This window comes from Eschscholzia californica, unplaced genomic scaffold (assembly GCF_041429995.1).
Source record: "Eschscholzia californica isolate CP2 unplaced genomic scaffold, dmEscCali1.0.p SCAF_4, whole genome shotgun sequence".
Lineage (NCBI taxonomy): Eukaryota > Viridiplantae > Streptophyta > Magnoliopsida > Ranunculales > Papaveraceae > Eschscholzia > Eschscholzia californica.
In genome coordinates, this window is record NW_028238461.1 from 18,609,322 (window position 1) to 18,628,009 (window position 18,688).

The 18,688-nt window shown below is 37.9% G+C and overlaps 2 protein-coding genes and 2 pseudogenes across 4 annotated transcripts; 1 reads left to right on the forward strand and 3 right to left on the reverse strand.

Moving 5' to 3' along the window:
• Positions 1 to 31: 31 nt before the first annotated feature.
• On the reverse strand, positions 32 to 8,573 carry LOC147543401 (uncharacterized). The gene is made up of 6 exons (XM_086672827.1): positions 8,175 to 8,573; positions 6,391 to 7,750; positions 5,116 to 5,292; positions 3,207 to 4,008; positions 626 to 3,059; positions 32 to 517 (listed from the first exon to the last, which is right to left on the reverse strand). Exons 2-6 carry the CDS (start codon positions 7,616 to 7,618, stop codon positions 488 to 490), a joined length of 4,671 nt encoding a protein of 1,556 aa, XP_086528953.1. The 5' UTR covers positions 7,619 to 7,750; positions 8,175 to 8,573; the 3' UTR covers positions 32 to 487.
• Positions 8,574 to 9,239: 666 nt separating this feature from the next.
• Positions 9,240 to 9,809, forward strand: LOC147543402 (arabinogalactan protein 16-like; annotated as a pseudogene).
• Positions 9,810 to 9,829: 20 nt separating this feature from the next.
• Positions 9,830 to 14,193, reverse strand: LOC147543403 (protein HEAT STRESS TOLERANT DWD 1-like; annotated as a pseudogene). Its single transcript, XR_015239627.1, has 12 exons — positions 14,088 to 14,193; positions 13,847 to 13,995; positions 13,626 to 13,698; positions 13,351 to 13,524; positions 13,125 to 13,223; positions 11,754 to 11,922; positions 11,534 to 11,637; positions 11,282 to 11,427; positions 11,121 to 11,193; positions 10,626 to 10,738; positions 10,335 to 10,452; positions 9,830 to 10,221 (listed from the first exon to the last, which is right to left on the reverse strand). The product of XR_015239627.1 is annotated as a protein HEAT STRESS TOLERANT DWD 1-like (transcript).
• A 1,454-nt stretch (positions 14,194 to 15,647) lies between these two features.
• LOC147543404 (NADH dehydrogenase [ubiquinone] 1 beta subcomplex subunit 10-B-like) lies at positions 15,648 to 18,434 on the reverse strand. Of its 2 annotated transcripts, none has more exons than XR_015239628.1 (2): positions 17,062 to 18,379; positions 15,648 to 15,910 (listed from the first exon to the last, which is right to left on the reverse strand). XR_015239628.1 is itself a non-coding variant. In XM_086672830.1 (2 exons), the coding sequence occupies exon 1, from the start codon at positions 18,325 to 18,327 to the stop codon at positions 18,010 to 18,012; it is 318 nt and encodes a 105-aa protein (XP_086528956.1). In that variant the 5' UTR covers positions 18,328 to 18,434; the 3' UTR covers positions 15,648 to 15,910; positions 17,992 to 18,009. The 2 variants fall into 2 exon arrangements, 1 of the variants encoding a protein (XP_086528956.1); XM_086672830.1 differs by having other exon boundaries at positions 17,992 to 18,434.
• Positions 18,435 to 18,688: the final 254 nt, after the last annotated feature.

The window sequence follows — 18,688 nt, forward strand, 5'->3', positions numbered from 1 at the left end:
GAAAAGTAACGACAACAAAAAACAAAAAAAGTAGACCAAGAACCAATATTTGCAGTGGATTTCTTCTGAAAATGTTAAAAGTTATAAACAATAATAACTAAACTAGCCACTACTTAGAATTATGAAATGAAATATTTTACAACCAAAAATTACATTTCATGGATAAGGAGATGAACAAGTTCTCAAAAGATATTGGACTACATACTTGTTCGCTAGCTACCTCCCTCCTCGTATCATTCCCTGAGGCTTTCCTAATTGATCTTCCTCCATGTTTATCCGCTCAAAAGCTGGTCTGTGCGAAAATTTTAGAGTAACACAAGCATCGGTAATTTCTTCTTCATGGAAACTTTACTCCACTTTCGCTAATATAACTTTGCACCCACAAGATCTGTTCTACAAGGCCCCATGAAACAAATGCACGAACAATGGGACATATCAAAAGGTAACAGCATAGGAACATAGGAAGTACAGCATGTGTTTGTTGCCTTTAGACTTTGACATACTTGTCCACGTAACCCTGGAGACCAAATGTTTTGGAAGACGGGTTTTTAGGAATAAGTGAAGGAAAAACATATTGGTTAGATAAATTGTGCTTCTTTTGTAAAGTTCGAAGAGAGAGACGTACCATCACAAGCTTTGTCAGTTTTCGTTGTGAAGATTCAACATATTGATCTATTTTCGCCTGTGATTTTGGAATATGGTGTTTCTTCATAGCTCCAGTTACCTTATCAACAGTTTTCTTGACAATGGTCTTGAATGCTTCCTTGCTCATGTTACCCTGTCGCCATGATGGCTTTAGAACCTCTTTCACAAAAGATGCAAGAGAAATCCTTAAAAGCTTCATTGATCGGGAATCCTTGCTCTTCTTTCCCTTCCCTGAAGTTTGAACTTGATCAGCTTCATCTCCACTTGCAGGATTCCCAAGATCAACTGGATTTTCTGGGCTCCAGTTTCCTCCTTCCCCAGGTTGAGGACTATCGTTCTCAACGGCACCAACTTCTGCATCTATTGCTGTCTCCCCAAATTCATCTTCTTCCTCGGACATGGTTGCATCAGCTTTAGCCTCAACAGCTCGAGTACTGCCAGGTTTGCTAACTCCACTTTTAGAATCTTGTTCTTCAATATTACCAAACTTCCTGCTTGAAGATGACTCGATACTGTCAAACAGCGGATCATATTGGTCCCCTCCTACTGATCTTTTCTGAAACTTCGACTTTGAATCTAAGCCCCCAGATCTACTAGAGTCTAGTGGTAAATCTTTCAGACTTGATTCAAAACCACCAGTACCTTGTCCACTTCCTGACGAACCTAACATATCGAATTTTGTTTTGTACATTGGGTCCATCTCTGGCCTCAAGACTGATGTGAATCTGCCATCAGTGGGTGTTTGTTCAAAAGTAGATGCAAATGGATTGTGATGAAACGAACCTGCCACTTTAGATCCTCCAACATCAGATAACTGAGACACCTTACTGTTATCAAGCAAACTTGACGGATACCTTGACATAGATGGATCAACATTTGTAGTGGTAACTAAATGTGAAGGAAACCCATCTGCAGCAGACTGTTGACCGCTATAGGATAAATGTTGTGGGTGCATGTAAGAGAGATTTCCGGTAGAATGACTACCATAGTTTTCCCTGGAGAAAGACCTGGAAAGAAGACTGTCATCTGGGAAAGAAGGGATGTTCTTCGTGGATAATTCCCTAGGAAAGGAAACAGGCATAGGATGCATGCCACCTTGTGCAAGAGAAGTAGAAGTTGTGAAATCCTGAGAGTGCGAAGCAAACCTCTGATTTCCCTGAATATGGGAAAGGTATTCTCGAAAATGAGGTTGGAGAAGCAAATCTGGCTGAGGACCAGGATGAAACTGATAGCCTCCATATCGTACTTGATTTTGCATGCTGTCCACAGGCGGAGGGAAGGCCCGATTTTGAAATTCAGCAGCCTGATAATGAGATTTTTCCTGAATGACGTGCTGAGGAAACTCGTTTTTTAGAGGCATGGAATTCTGTTGAGATTGTGGATGAGAAGTGGGGTTGTGAAAGGTAGAATTTGTAGTTCCCTCACTTATATATGATGGTGGTGGAGGCAAGGAGGTCCAGGTGAGTTTTGATGGAGCTGAAGATTGAGATTGTTGGTCCTGAAATGGAGCCTGATATGGAATAAACCTCTCTTCTAGGCCCGATTGATCATGGATATTTTTAGCAGCAACAGGAGGTGGAATCGGCATAGGCTTTTCTGTGTTTGATCCTTGAGGAAAAGGAAGCGAGAGAGGTAGCTGGGAAGCCTGAAAGTTGGAAGCTAATGATGAAAAAATGGACGGCTTCAAATCTTTTGGACCAAGAGATTGAGGTTCACCACTCTTGAGTGAGGGAGGGTTGCTCGAGTTGACCGGATGGCCCTCTATCTGGCTCACTGAAGTAGATACTGGATATAGCTGGGTCGGAGGAACAAGTGAAGGTTGAGAAATGGACTGAGCAAAGGTTGCCGTATCGGAAAACTCAATCTTGTTAGGTTGCACTACGGATTCTTGTCGCGAAACTTGCTGACCAACAACGGCCTCCTTAGAGTCAGACTGATGGTCTTCTTTACACACACGAGCAGATGGTTGTTGACCAGCTTCACTTGACATAAATGGCTGAACTCCATCCATTGCAGAATCTGAATTTGTTTCTCCATCTCTTTGCAAATTAGTACTGCTTGAAAGCAACTCCGGGTACATCTCTTGCCTCTTGACTCCCACCTTTGAAGAGGAATGATATTCATCCTCATCTTTCTGCACTGAAAGATGAGAATCTCCATGTAGATCAACTTTTCTCGAATCTTGAGGAGCTTCCACACCCTGTTGGTGTCTGCTCCTGTTGCGACTTTCATCTCCGTTCGTTGAACCACGATGTATAAACCGACAAGATGTTCCACGGTAACATCTTCCTCGAAGGAAATCGAAGCAATCTGGAATATGACCCCTATCTTGCCTCATCTTGTCACGTGTATTCTCACTTGTGCGCCTAAACGGTGGAGAATTGCTTCTCCTTCTTTGTCTCTCGGGAGTCCGGCTGAAACATGATCAAGTATTCTAAGAAAACGACCCATTGTATTTCCTCAACCCAATAAGTAAAGACTTCTTTTTATGCTTACAAGCAAAATAAATTATTAGAGACTAGCAAGGTAAACATATAATCCAATCCACAAGTAAAGCATACCTGCGAGACCGATTTCTCTTCTCTTTTCTCCTCCTAGGGCTGCGACTTTTTCTTCTCCGCCTACGGTGAGGAGATCGACTTTTGCTCCTGCTCCTGTCTCTTCTTGAGCGTCTCCCCGTATAGTGCCCCCTATCTGAGTCACTGTCACTTGCTTCTTCTCTAACTAATCTCCCAAACTCGTCAACTCTTGATGCACTTGAACCCTGCTTCAACCTATCATTCTCAGACTTATTACTTTGAGGATCAATGTTAACATCACCTTGGAGATCTTTGCACTCTCGATCACCAGATGTTTGTTTTCCCTGAGTCTTATTTTGTAGCTCACTAGCTGCTTCTACTGATTCAGAAACCACTTCTCTGACCTCCACCACTTCGTGTGACTCTTGATAGAAATCTAGCTCTTCTGTCACAAGAACATTCTCAGTGCCTACATCTACATCTACATCCTGACTAGTCGTTGCATCTTCCTGAGAGCTTTTGTTACCTACTACGACGGATGTTAAGGCCCTAATAGGACTAACATCCTCAAAAGGCAACCTATCATCATCCGCGACATCGTCATCGGAGGCATAATCTTGCAACAGTTTGAATGGGCTTGCACATTTCATAAGTGATCCTGAAACGTCCTCAGAACAGACAGATACATCAGCAGCTGAGACCTTTGTCATACTTGAATCTTTACTGAGAGGAATCATAGATTTCTCCCCGTCGCTGCTTATATTGCACTCAATAGCTCCAGTTGAATCCCTGGATGGGATATAATCTCTGCCTGGTGATCTCTCGCGCATAGATTGATAATTTTCTGGGAGAGTTCAATCATGTTAGAGTAATCAATATTGACAAAGTAACAGTTTGATGTAATACAATAACTTCTGAATTTGTTACATAAGAAACTCCTACACAAAAGTTGATGCATGGTTGTAAAAAACTAAGAATATATAATCTCATCAAAGGTCTAAACATGCTCATTCAGAAAATGCTGGTGCCAAATGTGACATAAAAAGATTAATCTTGCATAGACAAAAAAGAAAATATAATGGAAGTTTTAAAGACATAACAACTATCAATCAAAATGAAGATCATAAAAATCTAATCTTGCGCACTGTCTAGTGAGAAAAAACACAAATGCAGTGCTTCTGCCAAGCAATAAATGTTTCCGAAACGCAGATACGCATGCAATGAAGGACGGATTGTGAAATCTGGCAAATAAATGCGTCAATACTGAGGATTATACCAGACATTCACAATGTTGGGTATTCTATATATAAATTTATGATACAGAACATATATATTTATCGTTACTGATGTAGCTCATTTCTATATTGTAACTTCTAAGCATGGATCCAGAATGTCAGATAAGCGAGAACAATCCTACATCAGAATATCATACTTGAATGCTTACTTATAAATTATAAGAATGGTCTTAAAACTCTTCATTCAACTACACCTCTTGAAACTATAGTCATTCCTTTTTAGTCTTTTAGCACAATCTCAGTATTCTACATTTCAGGTGGTTTTCTACTACTTTCAACTTCCACTAATTTTGAGTAATCAAAATATGACTAAATTTTGTATGCTGCAGTATCTAGACAACTCTCATTTGAATACTCATTCGAACTTTAGGGCAGATTTCTGCTTAAAGACGTTGAAGAACCTTTCCACGACTTCTTGCATATCCTGGGTCTCTAGTATCGGAATGGCATCTCGCTCAATGTGCTTTATTGTGCCTCAGGAGAAAGGTTTAATTCCAATTATGACTTCTTTATTACTTCAGAAACACTGTTTACCGGTGAAAATATAGAAATGGTGTCACCACACTAAATAAATGAGCTACAGTTGTTATGAATTATGCAGGAAAAATGAAATGTAACATATGAGCCAGGAAATAAGAAATACGAACAACTTGAACCTCTTCCTTCCTCGCCCGATGCAGTAGTAGATATTGAATCCTTGTAAGCTGGATGTTCCACTGCATGAGAATATTCATGTTGTTGCACTTTCACCTCACAATCCACAGAAACATGTTCCCTGGAACCTTCAATTACATTACGAGTCTTGTTTTCTTCTTCAGACTGGTTCACATCATCTAGAAACAAGAAATCAATTATCCAAGACTCATTACATAATACATATTTCAAAGGTTACGATATTCATACACTATTTTGTACTGCAACATGCCGAGGAAGGGAAAAAAAACTTAAGCATAATTATGAGAAGTTAGAGGGGTTTACGCAAATGGTAGCCAAACAGAATGTTACTTTCTTTTTCTTTTTTTTTTTTGAAACTTTAAATGAATTGTATTAATACGAAACGAATTTACAAGGATTTTAGTGTCAGAAGAAATGACTTCTAATGTTACATATTAAGAATCAAAGCCTCCCAATTAAAAACAAAGCCGATGAAAGTTTTTAGTTTTGCCCAAGGCTGGACTCTGCTCCAATGGAAAAAGATAATATCACTTAAACGGTAAGCTACTATATCCACATTCCTTGTAAAGTACCCATTTTACTCCAAAGAAAAGTAATTCAATCGAGGAAAATAGTTACCTTAGTGTCTACTACTGAGTACATGTTCCTGGCTAGATACTATCTACAACATGAGAATAGAAGTTCTACTCCAGGGCAAACTAATCAACATCCAATTTCTTGAAAACAGATACTTCATTTTAAGCCCTTGTCTAGGAAAAAGAAGAGGACTACTTCATAAAGTCGATCCCCTCAACGAACTCAAAATAAGCACTAATGAACCAGATAAGTATATCAAATTATACAATTAAAATTGAATAAATGTACTCTTTGCAGCACCATGTGACACATTATATACTTATAACCGACTACAATAAGAAAGTTTCGAAGGGATAAGTCATGCTTTTAGAGTTAGTTGAGCCTCGGTGTCGTGTTAATGGAAGAATTTGTGCATTTAGGACCATGTGAACATTATGTGTGAAAACAGAATTGCGTAACGTGGCAAAGAGCAGAAGGTTGCTCCTTTCATTCCCAATACCCTGCTGAAGCAAACTTGGGAAACATAACTTGTACAAGTAAAATATTATTTTGTCTGAGACTGGAGTCATACACTCATACTTCTTATAATAAAAAGGTCAGTAACTAAGTTCCTACAGACAAGATTTAGAGAAAAACTATTTAAGTAAAACAAGCAATGTCATGTAACTGGTTTAACTAACCTTCCATATCCATGTCAGAATATTGATGTGAATGTGATGAATCCTCAGTTTCTGATTGCTTTGGCAATGAAGTAACATGCTCAGACCCATCATGCTGTTTAGTTTCGGTTTGGCACTTCCTCTTCATCCACTGAAAATAAGCATGAGCATTTGCTGCTTCACTTCCCTCTTCACCACCATATAAGAAAGCGAACTTGGGATTCCCTCGTTCTTTTTCGCGAGCCATCTCCTCAAAACAAGACCCATTTTTGGCAATGAACTGGCACATAACTTCAATATTACGAGTAATTTCAGGTTGAGCTGGCTTAGGTGGAGAAATAAACAAGGATTCTTCTACTTCAGAGAATTTGTCTTTTCTTGTGGGTTCTATTTCAATGATAGTTCCACCTTCCCCCTTTTGTGGACCACCATTTACGACCAAATCATCTTTCGCTTGTGCTGGATCCGCTACGGTAACAGAAACAAGACCACTTTCCCCAGTAACAGAAAGTTCATCCTTACTACAAGAAAGCACTGAATTGCGCAAAAGGTTCACATTAGAAGATGGAGGCAATGACGGAAGTGGTGGTGGAGAGGAGGGTGGAGGTGGGGGCGGAGGTGGTGGAAGTGAAGGAGGGTGCACGTCATCCAGAGAGGAATGGGCAAATGAAGCAGGAGTTGGTGGAACAAAACCAGAAGAAGGAGGTGGAGGCAAAAATTGCCCATGGTGTAGAGGTTGCCCACTAATGGCAGGTTGTGGTGGTGGTGGAAGAAACTGACTTCTATACAACATTTGCCCTTGTGAAGGAGGCGGAGGCAACATCCTCGGAGGAAGAGGTGCACCAGGGAGAGGAGGCCTAGGTAAGTGGTAATTGGCATTGTGCATAGAACTTGTATACGAAGGTTCCATTGACGAACTTCCATGCATTAATGGTCGTGGATGCATGAAAGATTTTCCACCACTAACACCTACAGGAGCTTGAGTAGTTTGAAGTGGTAGAGAAAGTTGAGGTCCAACTTGGTGGCTTGGGCCAGCCGGGCCTGGTGGGCGGTGCTCAAATACAGGAGGGCGCCCATGCCAACCAACATTAGGTGGTGGAGCTGATGGAAATTGTTGTCTTACATGCTGGGGTGGAGATGGAAAACCTTGGTGGTAAGGAGGAGGTGGAGGAGGGCCTGGTGGAAATGGAGGCGCGTGGATCGGAGGACCTGGCCTGAACTGAGAAGGAATCTTCCCCTGCTCGTGCATCTCATGAATCAAGAGTATATCCCACTCATAAGTTTATTACCAAAACTTCTCAACACTAATCCCAACTAAGACGATTATCACCAGTTAAAATTCAAATATGAAAAACCCCAAAACCTTTTCGCATTCTTTTTCCTGCACAAAACAATTTGATATTAAAATAGTCATTCAACTACAAATGCCTACAGCAAACAAGTTTACAGAGTAAAAAACAAAAATATAATTGCAAGAAAAGCCCTGAACTTTGAAACACCCAAACAAGTTCAATTTAAATCTAAAACATAACCCTAATTAGTTTTCCTCGCTAGATTAAAACAGTTCATCAAATTTCTCACTCCTAATCCTCAATTCAATCTAATAGAACTTCTTTCAAGCAAACTACATTTGAACCCACTCTACCAAACCTAAACATTTCATGATCAATATGGTTTCATTACATTAGCTACGATGAAATTCCACCTGTTCGAGAACACAAACAATAAACTGAAGAACCCAAAATTTGAACACAAGTGATGAAGAATAAGATAAATCGATCAAATTGATAGTATAACAAACTTACGGAGAAACTTTCTACGACTAAGCAAGTCAAAGAGATGAAATCTGCCTCTTTCACAGAGTTAGTTTGCGGTAAGAACCTTGAGACGACTGAGAATTCCTGAGATTGAAAGAGGGAACTCCTAGAGCTAGGGTTTACCGTTTCCAATAGAGGACAGAGTGAAAGGGGCTGGATGATTCTCTCTTCCTCTTTTTTTTGCAGCTAGTTTTTGTTCGGGTTAATTCCAATTTAGCCCCTATTTATTACCAACTGTAAGCTTTGGTCACCATTTTTATCCAACGTTCCAATCTGCCCCTCAGAACCATGATTCAATTTAGTCAAATTTCACATTCAATTTTTTCTTTCCATTTATTCCCTTTGTTTCAAAATATTTCCCTCCTTGTCCTTTCTTCATTTCCACTCGTCCAAGAAATTCGTCACTCACTTTATTTGTGAAAAAACCTCCAACTAAAATATTTCCTTCCCTGTCCTTTCTCCTTCACCGCCACCATTATCTATTTTACCTTCCTTCTCTCTTTATCTCTCTCTCATAGGGTAATAGAGATTTGTCCAGAGAGCACTTTGCTTATGAAATAAACGGGACACCTTATTCCTTCGAGCGACTTGATCAAGACCGAGGAAACAACTTCCTTGGAGGTCGACAGGTACAAAACCAGAAGATTCCCTCGACATAGACTCACCAGCTGAAGCAAATCCATTAAATGTGTCTTTAAAATCTAAAATGCTCGGTCTGGCTCTTTCATTCATTCGAACTTTTCAAGATTTTAAAGAAATGTAGTGCTTTGTCTCCTATTTTGCTTAGAAATGGAGACATTGATTTATACAAATATTTTTTACATTTTTTGAGTTAATTCTATTTTGGCGCATAAGGGTATTTTTGTAAAAGTTGAATTTTTTTGCCCCTACGGGTCGAATCGAAATGCCAGACACGTAGACGACATTCAGATTCGGATATTGATTACAATATCTGTCGGATAATTATCGGATATCGGATACCGGATAGCTTATCGGATTCAGATACGGATATGCCTATACCCGATCCTATAAGTTACAGTTTACAGGCTACCCATGGCAGTTGCAAACAATAAGACAATGAAACACACCCCTACCAATGGATCCACCAAGAGATTGCAATTTCAATATGTTTTTTTATTTATTTATTTAAGGAGCAATTTCAATATGTTGGGAGGCATGATTCTTCCTTCAAATTAGTTCTCATTTGGCATGAAGATCAAATCTCGCAAATCTTCAAAGCAGAGAATTTTTTCTAGAGTTTCAATTTTTTTTTGCTTAAACATAAGGTTTCAATTTGTGTACTATCTCCAGCTCTTCGGAGTCTTCAAAGCAGAGTTTTCATTTTCAAGATTAGAGAGAGAAGGAGAGGAGAGAGGGAGATTTGTTTATTTCATTTCTTTCCTGGTTTTATGATGGCGATTTTACGGCCATCATAAAAACATATTTTCAGCATTCTCTTTCCCAGGAACAAACTTTGGCTCCTACTCCTGCTCCCACTAGTCTTGGGGCATCAATCAAGGAATTGCTTATGTGTTGATGCTTGTGGCACTAGTTCTTACTTATCTCATCCACCCACTTGAAGCATCATCTTCTTCTTTTAATGTCATCCCTGTGATTTATTAGTGGAGGCAGCAAAAGATAATTGAGAGAGAGAAGAGAGTGAGAGATTCTATTATTTTGACCTTTCTAGTTATTGTCCCTTTGTAACTTTTTAGTATCTGAACTTTTATTAGAAACCATGAAGACAAACTTCAGTCACATTGTTCATATTTTGTTTGACCCCGAGTCCTACAAGCCCACAACGCCCAGCTCGGGGTCACACCAATCAAGTCCTCTAACATGACGAGCATGACCAGGTTCTCTCCTCTAAACCCAATAGCTTTGTGTCCGTCTAATGAGATTATGCACCTGCTGCTTCTGGAACTGCAGTTTCCATATTCGAGGGTATCAAGACATTGAAACCATCTGATGCTGTTGACATTATCATTCCTGGGATTTGAGGGTGCCAATGTAGTTCCTTCAAGTCTTTCTGACCCTGTTGTGGATTAACCAAAAAAATTGCAAAAATTTAATCGAAGAAGAGACGATAGAAACTTGGGAGTTGAATGTGCACAGGAAGATACAAAAATGGGGAAGGGAAATAATAACCTGATGAACAAAGAACAATTGTGCAGGTAAATCTTCTGGTGCATTCACTTGCTCTCTCATTCTAGCTCTGAATTCTGCTTCTTCTTCCTCGTCTCTCTCCATCGAAAGATTCCAAATCCTGATTATCACAATCAAAGGAAATTTGTTTTCAATCAAAAAATATTTTATCTATATTTCCTTCTCCACACGTTAAGTAGTATGACGCATAACATTACTGATTATATATATATATATATATATATATATATATATATATATATATATATATATATATATGTATATGATTCTTACGTTAGTTGATTGTCTGCGGATGAGACAGCTAGGACGGAAGAGTCATGCGGGCTCCATTCAATGGAGGTGATTGGGTGTTTATGGTAGTTAGAGTGTGCATATACTCCTCCCTCCTGCATTCAACCCAAAATTACCATCAGGAATGTGATCCGAAGATTAAAAGTAGAAAATTTCACTACTTGATCAGAAATTATAGTGAAATAATGAGCAACGACGAAAGTTGAAACTTTCAAGAATAGTATGAATAAGAACTACAACATCTATACGAAGCTACACAATGATCACGTAACATTGTACACCTATGTAACAATAAGAAAACCTCGTAATAAAGATAACCAGATATCAGAACAATTTTCCGCCATTTTTGCTAAAACCTAGTTATGTACGTGAGGGCCCATTTGATTCGTAATTCAAGATCTAATCTAAGCAAATCACTATCCATCTACAAAAACTCAATGAATAAAGCAGAAATAAAGTCAAAGGCAACACAAGTACCCGGAGCATTTTAAGATCATGAACTGAAAATGTGCCGTCATCGCTTCCAGACGCCAACAGATGGCTATTCAGCCTATCCAAATCATCATGCAAGAAAAAGTGAGATTACTAATATTAGATCCACCACCGAGACATGAAAATTAAAACAGACTTTAACATACCGATTCCATGAGATAACATTTACATCTGCCTTATGTGCCTTTAGAGAGTTTGCTGGTGATTTCGCTCCACGGGTATCCCATATAGCAATAGTTCCATCCGCGGAACAAGAAGCAAACCAGTTAGGCTCTTCTTTTAATGGGCTCTACTGTATGAACAAGAATAAATGACTCAATTACGTAAATAAAACCAGAATAGACATTACTTAGATCCCAAAAGGAAAAAAAAAATGGTCATAAGCTTAGCCTGCATACTTGAAGATCTTCAACACTTCCAGCATGTCCAATTAATGGTTCAGTAGCCACATTCCATGTTGATTCAGTATATTCCCACATATGAATACAATTTTTGCAATCACCTTAAAATATGAAGAGTGTTTCCCGTAATTATGGATTATTTTGATTGAGCATTATCAAGTTAAAGATACCAGGTAATGAAATTTAATGAAATGGTTATCTAAACCCCATACTATACCTGATACAAGCCTTCCAGGAACCCAACGACTCCAATCTATAGCATATCCTTCGTCTTTGTGCCCACCAAACTTCATCAATGGGGTCTGAGTAAGTACAGTAGAAGCTCTTGTGCTTATATCTGCTTCATATCCCTCTAAAGCTTCTATGTGGGAGCTGAAATCCCATATCTGCATGAGTAAATTATTTTGAGTGAAAAGCACAATAGCAGACTGAAACATAAGTAGATTATTTTTGAAGTACCTTATAATTTTTGCATAAAACTGTGTCACTCGTGATTCACTCCAAGCTTTTCTTCTATATCAGTATATCTTATTTATACACGTATTCACATAAATATAATACATCATAATATGGAAAAAGAGACGCTTAAACTAGAGATAAAAGCTCCACAAATAATACAAAAATGTGAAGAATGAAAAAAAGGAACTAAGAAAGGGAAAGAAGAAATGAACAAAAATAGAAAGAACTCAAATCCAAGTTCGGTATTCTTCTAGGCTTTTAGCTGAAACAAACTCTTGTAGATGCTCGAAAAGTAGTTAACATCAGAAGTCAACCTAAGGTCCTAAGTGACAGTGTTTTTGTACTATTGTAGGGTTTGATAACATTGTCATTGAGCTTATGTTATCTAACTGCCCTACAGGCTACAAATCAATTGTCATATATATTGTTCTTTTTATTCTCTAGACACTTAAATCTCTTGTTAAATACTTCTCCAGTCTTTCCTCTATGTCATAAATCAAAGCCTCTAATACCAATGTTACCTAGTACGCGGTCGCTACTGTACATGGTACGGTTTCGTACGCGATACAATTCATTGCAAGTGTCGGTTTTGCTAGGGGCATAGCTCTTCGGTACGCCATATTCCATGCAATGCGTTTTGGACTATTGTCCTATACGACATATGCTCTCTATGATGCACACATAATAGATACACGGACTCTCAGTCATTCTATTCCGTAAGACAAAAAAAAAAAACCTTGTACTTAACTACCCAAAAAGTCGAGCTTATGAACTTTTGCCAAGAAATTGAGTTAATTTAAGACTGAAGATTTAGACATTTAGGTACGCTAAATTTGGAGTACTGGATCGCAAATCCACTTAGAAAAGTATGGTGAATCGAGTACGCTGTACACAGAGCAGTAGAGTATCTGCCTATATGGTAACAGTGTCTGAGAAGACCTCTACAACTAGTATCAAACAAGATTCAAACTTTTCAAACTCATAACACATAGCATGATTAGCATCTGAAGAATTTCGTCCAAAAATCATGGATTCACGAGACTGCGATAGTAATGATACTAATGATCAGAAAATGATAATGGATGTCAATTAAAAAATGTTTTTGAGAGTTCACAATTATAACGCCAACTTGAACGTGACCGGTATCCGACCATGACGCACATATATGAGGGTTCATTGGGTTCGCACGTATCCGATTTACGCATCCTTCATGCGCAACCTTTCGTATCTATTCGAAAAAAATATGAAAAAATAATCTGTCAAGTACATAACGAATTTATCAAATTGAACTACCCTTGGGAAAACGAGTGTTTTTTAAAAACAAAGTAAAATCAAATAAGAAACAAAGAGATTACTTGCAAAATGGGAGAATTTCTTCCACCATTCTCCTCATCTTCATCACTACTGCTTTCATCAGCCTCCATACCATCCTCATCCCCATTTGCCAATCCAGGAACTAAATCTCTCTTTTCGCCTGATATGTTCGATAACTTAAATATTCCTATAGAGTTCCAATAAGCTTTCTCAGCCTACAAAACAATCATTCCCAAATTCATAATTTGATCTCATATCCAATTCACCTACAAAGAAATAAACTATAAAAAATTGATATTCAAATAACATATCAAACCTGAGTGCCTGCCACACCAAAAACAGTATAGGGAAAATCATCTCGGATTGAACCTCTCTCTATAATATCAAAGCTGAAAATTCAAGAATTGATTGTGAAAAAAAAAAACCAATAAAAAATTTAAGCTTTTTTATTATCATAATGTTGTTATAATCAGGAAAGTTTTAAACTTTTGAGGAAAGAAGTTAATAGAAACAATCAATGATAAATTATAATTGAACCTCAAAGAAGGCCATCCAAGATAAAATCCATGAAGTGAATTATAAGCAGAAGGATCACATTGCAATTCTTCTCCTTCTTCTAATGGATCAACACCAGGTTGCCATACTTTGACAGGCATAGATTGTACTGAAGATGATTCTCCATTTTCCTGTAAACAAGACAAAAAGGGAAACCATATGGAGTACTTAAGATAATGAACTAATAGAAGCTATTAAAATTAGAATATATTTTACAGAGTACCTTATTCTTTCGTTTTGTCATGTTAGAATTTTTTGGGGTACGAGCCATTTTGATTGATTTTGAAGAGAATGATGACAAAAATTAGAATATTTTAATGAGTTATGGTGAGAAGGGTTACTGAGTGAAATTAGGGTTTATGAGACAGGGCATGGGTAGGAGGTGTCGGGTTTATGAGACAGGGCATGGGTAGGTAGTGTCGGGTTTATGAGACAGGGCATGGGTAGGTAGTGTCGGGTTTATGAGATAGGGTTTTGAACTTGTAGTCACTTAGGGCGAATCCAATATAGTGGGGCCCAGCGCCACTGATCCCAGCCCGGGAGGCCCACTCTGTCGGGCTCCAGCCCCCAAAAAGGATCCACCCAAATTTATTTGTATTATTTTTTTTATTTGTTTTAATTAAATTTTCTTTTAGAAATTATTAATTGTTTGAAATCATTTTACAATTCTCTCTTTCTCTAGAATAATATCAAATTTTTATTTTGTATTTTAAACTTATAATTCATAGTCGAAAATTGAAATCAAAATTTCATACACGTATATAATTTAGATTTGGGAGCCCGACGTTGGAGTTGAAAAAAGATCAGAAGCTCTAAAATTCAAGGCTCCCAAAATTGAGAGTCCGAACCCCGCGCTGGACTTTGCCATTAGAATGGGGAAGTCCAGCAGGGTCCCCTAAAACGCATTAGGGCCTCGTTGTGGACTCGAGAATTTGTAGAACACTTTAGGTTCTAGACTCCAAAATTAGGGTTTACCATTATAGAAGAAGGGGTTAGTTCTACTTCGGCACCAAATTGTGACCTCAATAATGTTTGGATTTGGTAATTTCCCATTACTAGTTTTGAGAATGATAACCATCTCTTAGTTGGGCCTGTCCATAACTTGTATTGCCTGAATGGGAGTTTAAGTATATACATTAGTCAGATTACTAATTATCAATTTTGGATTAATTAAAACAGACCCACAAAATTTCAACTCCATATGGTATCTTAGTTGACCTCACCAACTAATTAATCAGACACGAGCCACTCCAGGCACCCCGGGGTCGATTCCTCCCTCCTTTTCCTAGCGGGAATCAAACCCGCATAGTTAACTTGGAAGGCTAAAGGTAATTAACATCTTCAATTCAAAAACTAAACACGAAACATTGTTATCATTAGGCTACTTTATGTAAGATCCAGACAAACAGCGGCTAAAGGTTATTAACATCTTCAATTCAAAAACTAAACACGAAACATTGTTATCATTAGGCTACTTTATGTAAGATCCAGACAAACAGCAAGCAACACCTTTTGCTTGAAACCCTTCGCAGTAAAGGGCTAAGCACATCTGTTGCTTGTTTGGTGCTTATACACAAGAAAGGTCTATTTCATTCATGGGAGGGCTTGGGTTCATCATATGTTTTGTTTTTTCCTGAGTTTAGGTAGTTAAACATTAGTTATTTTCTTCCTAGTCTTAAAGGGACATGACACTGCAGCTGCAATAACCTATGTGCACAAATGATGTCCAAAAGAATAGAGAACTTCATGTGTGTACTTGTATATAATGATTTTCAGAACACACTGCTTTCAATCTAATATACTTATTCAACATTTGGAGCACTGCTGTTCAATTTTTCAATCCACAGCCACCACAAAATCATTTAGAACAAGTATGCATTTTTGCTCGAAAAAGAAAGAAGAAACGCAGAAAGAAAGACAGAGAAAACAAAGTATAATGTTCGAAAAATCATTAGAACAAAGTGTCACTACTACATAGCATTTGACAATTATTTGAGTTTCTGTCTTCGGCACTCGATGCATGTTTGCTTGTCAATTCACCAATACCTGCAAAAAGAGGAACTCTATCAAGTCTCTCTCTTTCATTCATCTAATGTTCTTGGCTTCATAAGAGTTAATAAACAACATGGTTTTATTTATAAAACATAACAGATAGAATAAATTGGAAAACCTAGAATAAGACTGCAAGGGTTGAATCAATAATCGAACATTCTCTTATTTAACATTTTTTCTCAGCAAATACATAGAAAAAAATGTTCAAATGTTAAGCATTCTGCGCATACAAAAGGACAAGTACAACAGAAGTTGACCCTTACAAAAAAACAGAAGATAACATAAGTTGCTCTAGCTCCCAAACGATTACAAACATTGCAAGAGATTGATAACTTTATGATGCTTTAGCTAACTAGTTAAGTATGTAAAAATGATTGAAAACGAAATGTTTGGTTATAATTGTGATTGAAAACGAAATGTTTGGTTATAATTGTGTCCTTAAGATTACATAGGTGTCTACAAGAAGAGTTCAAACAACCAAGACCTCAAAAGTATCGGAAGAGGTATACTCCTAACGAAGAGCATAATTAGCAAGGTGGCAAGGAGGCGAAAGCGCAAGTGGGTAACTAAGGTATATATTTTGAAATAAGGCAAAACGATTCTCATGAAAAGTTATATGGAAGACAGGAAGAGAAATTCAATTGATATCTTTAACTTTGATCTCACCTAATTGTAGTATCTTGACAGGCACTTTGTCACTCCCTTCAAAATAGGCATACCAAAACCTTCAAACTTTCCTTAACCAATTTGTGTTTTGTAATTCAATTAGATTAACTAGTTGAGTAGTGAACTTCCAGATTTTCTACTTAAATAGTTAAAATATACAAGTTTGGAAGACTAAGGTAGTGTTTGATTTTTCACTAAGTCAAATCTAATATGATTCGAAGACTGAATTTACAGGTTTAAAATTTCAGAATGTTTGTTTTTGTGTAACAAGTGCCATTTGGTGCATGGCTCGTCTAAATGGCTGATTCGGGTTGAATTTGGGTCCATTGATTCAGAGGATTACGAGTCAGACATGTCCATTCAAATTTACACTGAGAAAAAAATAGCACCTAAATCGTTCATATATACATAATAGAAAAGAAAAGAAAATGCATTTGTCTAGAATCCAAAATGACTGCTCATTGAAGATGTATACATACCCCTAGCACATTGCGTAACAAGGTTATGCATACAACAAGTTAGCATAACTACAGCAATGAAAGTAGTACCACATACTGATGAGTGATGACAAACAGATGATCAGCTTTCGATGTCAAGTTGAGATAAATCTAGAAACGTCAATGACCGTGAATTATCAATGCTAAACTCGGACAAAGTCCAGAAAAGAGTAAGTCCACCAAATAATACTCTACTAAAACACAAGAAAGCACAATTTTGAGTGGAACATAGACACCCGACAAGGTATGGAACTAAACTCCAGCTGCTTAAAACATAAAGCGGATCCAGTAAAGATAAACCAACAAAAATATAATCTAAGCTTTTCACTTTCTTCTCTAAAAAAGGGTTTTCACTTTAAGTTTCAACCTCAAACCCAAACAATGACTTCACATTTCACAACAAAGGGTTATATGACTAATGCAAAACAAACTTATAATTCGTCAATAGATTTTCAAGTGATCTTCCAATTAATTCTTTAACTAAAATTAGGTGAACGGGTCATTGTGGAACCCAATTATTTTATTATGATCATCGAGTCATGAATCCGATTAAAAACCGAACCCTTAAGACAAAACCCTGGGAGAGCGGATAAAACTTGGGCATGTTAGTACATTGCTTTCTTTAGGGCTATAGCGGGTTGCAGTATCCATACAAAAACCCTAAAATCCTTATAACAATTGTATTCATGATCAAAGAAGAGTTACCACTAAAAATAATAAGACATAAGATGGGTGATCATTCTAAAAAAACACTTTTTTTTTTTCAAACAAGAACCCCACTACAAGATCTAAACTTGGGAACTGAATCAAAGAAAGACCCAAATTTGTTTGATGAAGAAAACCCTAATTCGGTTAACAATAATCAAAATGTATGAAATTTTGGGGAAATATAAAGAGATTGAGGAAGCTTACCCAAATCAAAGAAAGAAATTATTCTGATGGTGGGTCAACAACCTTTGGATCATGAAAGCAAGGGGGACGATGATCTTTACCCCAACCGATGCCGCGAGTTGATTCAAGATACTCTTGAACAAGGTGCTTACACTTCTGAAGGTGATTAATTCCTTCAACACGATAACACCATTTGAGTTTCTCTCTCAATATCTTAGCTGTTTCGATATCGATCCATTTCTCTCTCACTATGTGTTCCCTCATCTCCAACATCGCCACCGGATCCTTGTAAGGGTTTGCTGGATCGAAATCATCTGGAGGACCTTCATCAAACTCTACTCCTGCTTTCCTCACCATTTTCTCTCTTTCTCTCTCTGGTTCTCTTTCTCTATCTCTCGACTCTGGTCCTCTGGAGATCACTTGTATGAATCCAATTCCTAACACGCGTGTGTATGAGATGATGCCGGGTCAACGGGCCAGGTTAGGGCTAGGTTGTGAGCTACTATTAGCCATGTGCCCATGTCCGAAAGTAGGGGTCGAATTTTGGCTCGTGGCCCGGCACCCGCTTGCCCGATAAATTATGAGGAAGTAGTTTATCGAATGATGAGGTCGAAGAAACTTTTAGTTTTAATGAAACGCCGAATTCATCGGTAACTGCTAAGCGTTATAATCATGTAGATGATGTTGTGCTCGTTCATGCTTATTTACAAATCACCAC